Below are 9296 nucleotides of genomic sequence, written 5' to 3'. Positions count from 1 at the left end.
GTGTGTGTGTGTGTGTGTGTGACTGGTGTGTGAGTGCACCCTGAAATGGGTTGACCCCCCATCCTGGGTTGTTCCCTCCCTTGTGCCTGTAGCCTCTGGTATAGCCTCTGAACCCCCTGTGACCCTGAACAGGACAAGTGGTTACAGAAGGATGGATGAAATGATGAATTTTCAAATAACTGGGAATATCGGGGAATCTTTGATTACTGCAGAGAGGTTTAACTGAGACATTATTTGGAGACTATCTCAGTAGTAAACAAACATTCGCAGACATTACCAGTTGTACTAATACAGACACAGTAACACTTCTCTTTTCGCCGACCCCATCTTGCTCTCCAAGACACACTTTGGACACGAGTTCTGACGACTCCTAAAGCATTGGCTGAGCCCAGATGTCAGGTCCACTGGCACCGGATGTTAAACACACACCCGTCTTAGGCTTCAGGTGGAAGAGTAACCGCTCCCAAGTTTAAGGTGGGATGGGGGTGGCAGTGCTGCCCGTGTATCACAACACTGTTCCCGCCGTCGAGACTGTTTGTAATTAAAATCTTCGTATACTTTTATAGGCTTTGCTAACGGCAATTGCAAAATGGCTGCCTCCATCTGCCAGCGCCGGCTGTAGGCCGGCTCGCGGGTTATGCCCGGGGCAAAGCTGTTACAGGTCATGTAATACCCATTATCTGCACGTTAAAGAGTCACTCGCTTCGCCCAACACGGGGTATTTTATAAGCCCCATGCTTAAGGAGACCCACTCATCTTTTAGAGGCGAGGCAGCACAGGGGGGGCGGGGGTGGCGGCCGTGAATAACGGCCATCCCGAGAGTGCTCTCTGCTAAAGAATCATGGTGTACCACAGAAAGGCAACGGCGGCAGAAGATGTGGCTCGACTTTTGGGGCACTGAATGGCGCCATTAATGCACCGGGCTGATGTGATTTTATACTCTCGGGTTTTGTTCTGGATACAAGGCCGGTGCAAAATTTGTTTCCTTAGTGCAAAGATCTACCCTTATTTTCTGAGTGAGACTGGGGGGGGGGGAAATTGAATGTCAGGATGTCACATTTCATGCCACTTGGCTGACTGAGCACAGCTTTAGTCTACCTGCACTAAGTAGTTCAGTGCAATAATAGCCTACTAATCAGCGTTATTTCAGTGTCTCACAATGCCTCAATGTGTGTTGTTTCAGTTCAGTGTCAGCCTCTCTCATAATGTCTGTCTGTGTCTGTTTCCTGTTAGTGTTAGCCTGTTTCATAATGCCTCTATGTGTCATTTCATTTCAGTGTTAGCCCGTCTCACAATGCCTCTATGTGTCATTTCATTTCAGTGTTAGCCCGTCTCACAATGCCTCTATGTGTCATTTCATTTCAGTGTTAGCCCGTCTCACAATGCCTCTATGTGTCATTTCATTTCAGTGTTAGCCCGTCTCACAATGCCTCTATGTGTCATTTCATTTCAGTGTTAGCCCGTCTCACAATGCCTCTATGTGTCATTTCATTTCAGTGTTAGCCCGTCTCACAATGCCTCTATGTGTCATTTCATTTCAGTGTTAGCCCGTCTCACAATGCCTCTATGTGTCATTTCATTTCAGTGTTAGCCTGTCTCACAATGCCTCTATGTGTCATTTCATTTCAGTGTTAGCCCGTCTCACAATGCCTCTATGTGTCATTTCATTTCAGTGTTAGCCCGTCTCACAATGCCTCTATGTGTCATTTCATTTCAGTGTTAGCCCGTCTCACAATGCCTCTATGTGTCATTTCATTTCAGTGTTAGGCTCTTCCACAATGCCTCTATGTGTCATTTCATTTCAGTGTTAGCCTGTCTCACAATGCCTCTATGTGTCATTTCATTTCAGTGTTAGCCCGTCTCACAATGCCTCTATGTGTCATTTCATTTCAGTGTTAGCCCGTCTCACAATGCCTCTATGTGTCATTTCATTTCAGTGTTAGCCCGTCTCACAATGCCTCTATGTGTCATTTCATTTCAGTGTTAGCCCGTCTCACAATGCCTCTATGTGTAGTTTCTTTTCAGTGTTAGCCCGTCTCACAATGCCTCTATGTGTCATTTCATTTCAGTGTTAGCCCGTCTCACAATGCCTCTATGTGTCATTTCATTTCAGTGTTAGCCCGTCTCACAATGCCTCTATGTGTCATTTCATTTCAGTGTTAGCCCGTCTCACAATGCCTCTATGTGTCATTTCATTTCAGTGTTAGCCCGTCTCACAATGCCTCTATGTGTCATTTCATTTCAGTGTTAGCCCGTCTCACAATGCCTCTATGTGTCATTTCATTTCAGTGTTAGCCCGTCTCACAATGCCTCTATGTGTCATTTCATTTCAGTGTTAGGCTCTTCCACAATGCCTCTATGTGTCATTTCATTTCAGTGTTAGCCTGTCTCACAATGCCTCTATGTGTCATTTCATTTCAGTGTTAGCCCGTCTCACAATGCCTCTATGTGTCATTTCATTTCAGTGTTAGCCCGTCTCACAATGCCTCTATGTGTCATTTCATTTCAGTGTTAGCCCGTCTCACAATGCCTCTATGTGTCATTTCATTTCAGTGTTAGCCCGTCTCACAATGCCTCTATGTGTAGTTTCTTTTCAGTGTTAGCCCGTCTCACAATGCCTCTATGTGTCATTTCATTTCAGTGTTAGCCCGTCTCACAATGCCTCTATGTGTCATTTCATTTCAGTGTTAGCCCGTCTCACAATGCCTCTATGTGTCATTTCATTTCAGTGTTAGCCCGTCTCACAATGCCTCTATGTGTCATTTCATTTCAGTGTTAGCCCGTCTCACAATGCCTCTATGTGTCATTTCATTTCAGTGTTAGCCCGTCTCACAATGCCTCTATGTGTCATTTCATTTCAGTGTTAGCCCGTCTCACAATGCCTCTATGTGTAGTTTCTTTTCAGTGTTAGCCCGTCTCACAATGCCTCTATGTGTCATTTCATTTCAGTGTTAGCCCGTCTCACAATGCCTCTATGTGTCATTTCATTTCAGTGTTAGCCCGTCTCACAATGCCTCTATGTGTCATTTCATTTCAGTGTTAGGCTCTTCCACAATGCCTCTATGTGTCATTTCATTTCAGTGTTAGCCCGTCTCACAATGCCTCTATGTGTCATTTCATTTCAGTGTTAGCCTGTCTCACAATGCCTCTATGTGTCATTTCATTTCAGTGTTAGCCCGTCTCACAATGCCTCTATGTGTCATTTCATTTCAGTGTTAGCCCGTCTCACAATGCCTCTATGTGTCATTTCATTTCAGTGTTAGCCCGTCTCACAATGCCTCTATGTGTCATTTCATTTCAGTGTTAGCCCGTCTCACAATGCCTCTATGTGTCATTTCATTTCAGTGTTAGCCCGTCTCACAATGCCTCTATGTGTCATTTCATTTCAGTGTTAGCCCGTCTCACAATGCCTCTATGTGTCATTTCATTTCAGTGTTAGCCCGTCTCACAATGCCTCTATGTGTCATTTCATTTCAGTGTTAGCCCGTCTCACAATGCCTCTATGTGTAGTTTCTTTTCAGTGTCCGTCTGTCTCACAATGTCCCCGTCTCCACCGTCTCATTTCAGAGCACCTCTGCAGCCCGTATTCTGTGCAGTTTGTCTGGTTGGCACTTTGTTTTCTCTCTAATTGCGGGTAATTGTCACGCATCTTAGCTCATATTTCACCAGCTCATGGGAGAATGGCAGCGGCGGAGGAGAAGTAGGGGGGTTTGGCTGAATGTTAACCTTCACCCCCTACCTGTCCCTGCTCACACGCATACCAGGAAGTGGTCCTGCTCTGGTGGCTTCCGTACCCAAGTCCCGAGTCCAGCCTCATGTAGGGCCCTGAACCACTTCTGCTTGACCTTCTGGTAGAGGCCTGCCCTCTGCTTAGCCTCTCCATACACCAGCGGCTCCGTTATGGCGCCTGCACCAGGTCCAGGCAGCTGCAGGGACCAGGCACAGTGAGAGAACCGACGAGCTATCAGCGAATAAATACACAGCAGCGCAAGAACACGGCAGACCTGCATGATCCCCCCTCCCCCCAGCTGCGATTTGAATTTCATCAGCAAATTAACAGCCTATCTGCCTTAGCACATTTCCCTCATAGCAACAAAGAAGGTAAATGGGTAAAGGAATGGAAAATGATTAGCATCTTTAATCTCGTGTGCGGTGCGGGGCGAAGAGAGTGTTTTTTCCATGGGAAACGGCTTTTCGGCAGGCGTCCTCACAAAGCAGGAATCACTGGCGACCGCGGGGATCTGCGGCCCGCACTGTATGTCTCCATTATGCAAATTAAAGCCACACTGTGCTCCAGCTAAGAAAATAAACTCTAATAATAGGCTTCAAAGCAGCCAGAGATTAAGATTTAACACGCGAAAGGCCCGCAAGTCACTAGAAATGGGTTGACCTGCTATTTTTCTGTAAAATACTTGGTTTAGTGATCCCAGTGGCTGGGGGTGTATCGTAGGAGCACTGGGAGGGGGGTGAATAGGATGACTGGTTATATTGTTTCGACTCAGAGTCTGAGTGCTGCTTTCTGCTGGGTTTGGTGCTCCAGGACCTGAGTGCCGGGCCGGGCTGGGCCGGGCAGGGCAGCTTAGATCGCAACCCAGTGATCTCACCTTGTGGAGCAACCTCGCCCAGCGGGAGAACAGGGCCCGTTTACAGAGCCGCGAGGGGGCCCCCGAGGGAGCCCTGGTGCCCCTGGAGGCATTCAGCACCTCCGGTTGGGTGTCTCCGATCGTCCAGTTCAGGCTGGAGCTTGGAGGCTTCCCCGGCTGCTGGGAGGGGCTGCGGCCAAGACCTGCGACACATGAGTATGTCAGCTTGAATACTTGCTAGCAGACGTTAATATCCAAAGCTCGCTAAAGGCTAATAAGAAGGCTAATACCAAGCAGTGGTTGAGATTTTATGGTAAGTACGACAATCTCTGACAGCACCTGAGCCACGTCGCCACCTGCTGTCTTGACATTCGTTATTCTGGGAGCATCATTTGATTTCTATGCACGAGTGGCACAGTTTGGTTAAAATTGACTTAATTTCTACTGTGGTTGTTTTTACCTCATTCAAAAACGTGTGATTACGGACGACTGGGCAATTTTAATCTGTTTAATGCTGCTTTTTAAATAGTCTTCATCAGGATGATAATTAAATTTTAATCGCGATTATCTTGCCATGCAATTACTCGTATCTCCAGTTGAGCACTCGTCACCCCTGACGGAGTGTGCTCTGATTGCGGAGGCCGCTGGCAGACACCCCGGCCGCATCTGCGTCTGAGGTCATGTGCAGTGACCAAACCCCCACCTCTGCTGCAAGGGGGCCTAATGTCCACAAAAATTGCTCTGAATTTAAAAAAAAAAAAATCATTCAGATAGCTGGGTATTTCAATGGCGGTGAGAGTACAATGTAAGTGTGCCTATGCCGATAAGTACAGTGTAAGTGTGTCTGTGCTGATACATACAGTGTAAGTGTACATATGCTGACACGTACAGTATAAGTGTGCCTATGCCGATAAGTACAGTGTAAGTGTACCTATACTAATATGTACAGTGTAAGTGTGCCTATACTAATATGTACAGTGTAAGTGTGCCTATACTAATACGTACAGTGTAAGTGTGCCTATGCCAATATGTACAGTTTAAGTGTACCTATGATAATACGTACAGTGTAAGTATGTCTGCGCTGATACATACAGTGTAAGTGTACTTATGCTGACACGTACAGTGTAAGTGTGCCTATACTAATATGTACAGTGTAAGTGTGCCTATGCCAATATGTATAGTTTAAGTGTACCTATGATAATACGTACAGTGTAAGTATGTCTGTGCTGATACATACAGTGTAAGTGTGCTTAAGCTGATATGTACAGTGTATGTGTGCCTATGCCGATATGTACAGTGTAAGTGTGCCTATGCTGATATGTACAGTGTCCGTATACATATGCTGATACGTACAGTGTCCGTGTACATATGCTGATACGTACAGTGTAAGTGTGTCTGTGCCGATACGTACAGTGTATGTGTACATATGCTGATATGTACAGTGTAAGTGTACCTATGATAGTGAGAACACGGGATAAATTGGCTGTATAGCTGAATAATGGCTTTACTGCAGTGTTTCCCTATCCGGGCCTTGGGGACCCAGAGACAGTCCACGTTTTTGCTCCTCCCAGTTCCCGAATAAAAAACATGGACTGTCTGGCAGGGAGTTTGGAGCAAGCAAAAGCACGGACTGGATGTGGGTTCCCAAGGACTGGATGGGGAAACACTGCTTTAGTGAAATGATTAAGTGCTGAGGATGGAAACAAAAGTAATATCAGCAGGGGTTGACAGCCAAGGGGACTGAGGCTGGGTAAAGCAGGAGGCAGTGCGGGGAGCAGGTGACTCACAGCTGAGAAGGGGCCGGTGGCGTCGGTACGGGGCAGCCAGGGAACCAAGCCTCTCCTGACGCTGAGCCGTAGCACGGGATAGGTGGCCTACGTGTAGTAGGCTGCCCACCGTCAGGCTGTGCAGGTACACTGGCTCCACCAGACGGGAGAGCAGCGCCCCCTGCAGGCCGAGAACATTCCACCTGTGGAGACAACCACAGCTCAGGGTATTTAGGCTAGCAGATGGTGCGGCAGTCAAGGAGCTCTACTTCTAATAAAATGGATCTAGGTTCAACCTGCACAGGGGGCAGCACTTATACCCTTGAGAGGGTATTTATAGCTAAAAGCATCAAACATGTGCTGCATTCATCAGTAGGAAAAAATAAAACTCAATTAAAGGGCCGTACATACTACATTACCCAGGAACACTTGGAGCCATCTGCTTGCCAACTGCATTCCTGAGATAATCTGGATGGTCAAACTCTATTGTGCAGAAAACCATTCATCTTGCCTTTGGTGAGTACCACATCTTATCGGATAACGTGCCAGCTGTGCCCCTAGTGGAGTTTTTGTGAGGCTACATGAAATTCTTAGTTTGTGCGTTGCTTAAACCTATGGTTTGGTTTTGCAGAACTTTTAAACAACGTTGTACCTACAATACAAAACGGTTTCTGATTTAATTAGCTATATAACATCCTCTTTTATAGCCACTAAAACAGCTGACATTTATTCACCTATTAACTGTTTAAAGAAAAAAGAATAAATTTGTATTTTTATAGTGTATTTTCACAACATTACATTGTCTCAAAGCGCTTTACATTATCTCTGCTCAAAGTCCCCAGAGAGACAGTCAGAGGTGACAGTGGCAAGGAGAAACTCCCTCATAGGAAGAGACCTTGGGAGGAGCCAGACTTAAAGGGGGAGCTCGTCCTCCAGGGGGCTGGCAGAGAGTCAAATGATAAAGAAGGCAAAATCCTAATTTATAAAGCATAAATTTTAAACGTGGGGCCGGAATGGTGGTGCAGTGGTTAGCACTGTTGCCTCACACCTCTGGGACCCAGGTTCAAGTCTCCGCCTGGGTCGCATGTGTGCGGAGTTTGCATGTTCTCCCCATGTCGTCGTGGGGTTTCCTCCGGGTACTCCGGTTTCCCCCCACAGTCCAAAAACATGCAGAGGCTAATTGGAGTTGCTAAATTGCCTATAGGTGTGCATGTGAGAGTGAATGGTGTGTGAGTGTGCCCTGCGATGGGCTGGCCCTCCATCCTGGGTTGTTCCCTGCCTCGTGCCCATTGCTTCCGCTGCCCGGTCAGGCTTCACAGTGCCGAGAATGACCTCACATCCACGTTATTAGCTTTAATGAAAACCAAAGCTATAACTGCGACAAAACTGAAACTAAATAAGATACAAGAATAACATAAAAAAACTACAACTAAATGAAATGATAAATATCACTTCTGAAACTAACAAATTAAATAAAACAAACATAAAGCACTTTCTGTGGCCATTTCATAATACAATTTAGCTGACATGCTTGTCTTTAATGCCCATTAATAATACCCGGAACACTCATTTTGCTAGAAATAGATTTACTAAAACTTTACCTGAAACTAAAATACATAAAAAGTAAATTGATATATACCATTAAAATACAAATAAAAATTTAACTAAAACTAATAAGAAAAAAAATTAAAGTTTTCCTGTCACACATCTCTGGGACAGAATGGTTCCTAGGTGACACAAACCCATTGTGGCACAAAGGCTGACGTGGTTTTCATACGATGCACTTCCCCCAAGTTAATTAGACCAGGATTTTAGGACTTTCGCTTTGAATTATTGGGTTACTTCTATAAGATGAAGATTCGAAAAGCCTCCCAACTAGCTAAGCACACCATACTAACACCTCTGATCCATCTAGGGCCACAGACACCTTCCACACCCTGTCCTAATTCCCTCTGTCCCTCATAATAAAGCACTATTTAAACAGAGATCAGCTCTGACTAGTCTTTAATAAAAGGTAAATCCCTTAATAAAGCTAAACCTTTGATCAATACATTTTACAGCCTTTCCACTGCTGAAATGTCACTAAAGAGCCAAATGTTTTTCCAACAAAGAGCCATTTCACCCCCCAGGAGGTGGGAGGGGGGAAAGCAGTCAGCATGTGTACCGAAAACATCGCTCATCCCTGTGACAACACGGAGAGAGACACTTGGTTAGTTTGGACAGTGTGCTGGATTTTTCCCTAGAATTTACTTAGAAAATTCCTTCCCCAGAGGGAATGTTACATTCTACCCATTATGAAAATGTGCCCATGCTCTTCGATTAGAGGATTTACGGTATTTTTCAAAAGACGGTGTGGTCTCTCTTTCAGGATTCTGCATCTATATCCCAGGATTTGAAAGCCCATAGTCATCGAGTTACTAGTCAAGTTGCCTGCTCCTTGACCCCAATCCACATCCGCACTGGCCTCACCCAACATCCTGTCCGCTTACCTTGCAATCTTGTCGGTGCACGACATGGTGGCGAGAGGTTCGCCCTGCAGGACCCCATCCCACGTTTGGGTGGCCTGGCGGGAACGCCCGGGCAGCGTGCCCTCGCCGGACTCCACCTTCGTCCGCAGATGGGCGCGGCACCTCCTCATTGGGCGCAGCTGGCGATGCGCTGTAGGCCGGGGATGGATGACATGAGGAGACGAACAGGAGCATCGTCCAATCAGAAATGCCGGGTGCAGCATTTCAGCCCTACAGTCTTGAGAAAACGCACCATCCAAATGTCCCTGTACTGATCCCTGACAAATAGTTTTCCAGATTCAGTAAGCTGAGGATTTCAAATTAGATCTTCATTTTGTGTCGACATACGAGGCTGAAAATTAGTTCAATTGAAATACGTCAACTTTAAGGCTCAGGAACTCATATTTTTACATATTAGAATACACCTCTGGTGCTCCGTC

The 9296-nt window shown here is 46.0% G+C and overlaps 1 protein-coding gene across 2 annotated transcripts in view; it reads right to left on the bottom strand.

Moving 5' to 3' along the window:
• Nucleotides 1-3372: 3372 nt before the first annotated feature.
• The window catches only part of LOC125740781 (double-stranded RNA-specific editase B2-like), a 68309-nt gene continuing 62385 nt past the window's right edge, over nt 3373-9296 (bottom strand). For both annotated transcript variants that reach the window (XM_049012435.1, XM_049012436.1), the window contains exons 7-10: nt 8839-9007; nt 6371-6552; nt 4605-4786; nt 3373-3926 (exon numbers count right to left, since the gene is read on the bottom strand). In XM_049012435.1, the coding sequence (XP_048868392.1) occupies nt 3750-3926; nt 4605-4786; nt 6371-6552; nt 8839-9007 (710 nt within the window). In that variant the 3' untranslated portion in view covers nt 3373-3749. The remainder of the gene's footprint in view (nt 3927-4604; nt 4787-6370; nt 6553-8838; nt 9008-9296) is intronic.

The sequence above is a fragment of the Brienomyrus brachyistius genome, chromosome 4, assembly GCF_023856365.1.
Source record: "Brienomyrus brachyistius isolate T26 chromosome 4, BBRACH_0.4, whole genome shotgun sequence".
NCBI lineage: Eukaryota > Metazoa > Chordata > Actinopteri > Osteoglossiformes > Mormyridae > Brienomyrus > Brienomyrus brachyistius.
This window is presented reverse-complemented; position numbering and strand designations above follow the sequence as displayed.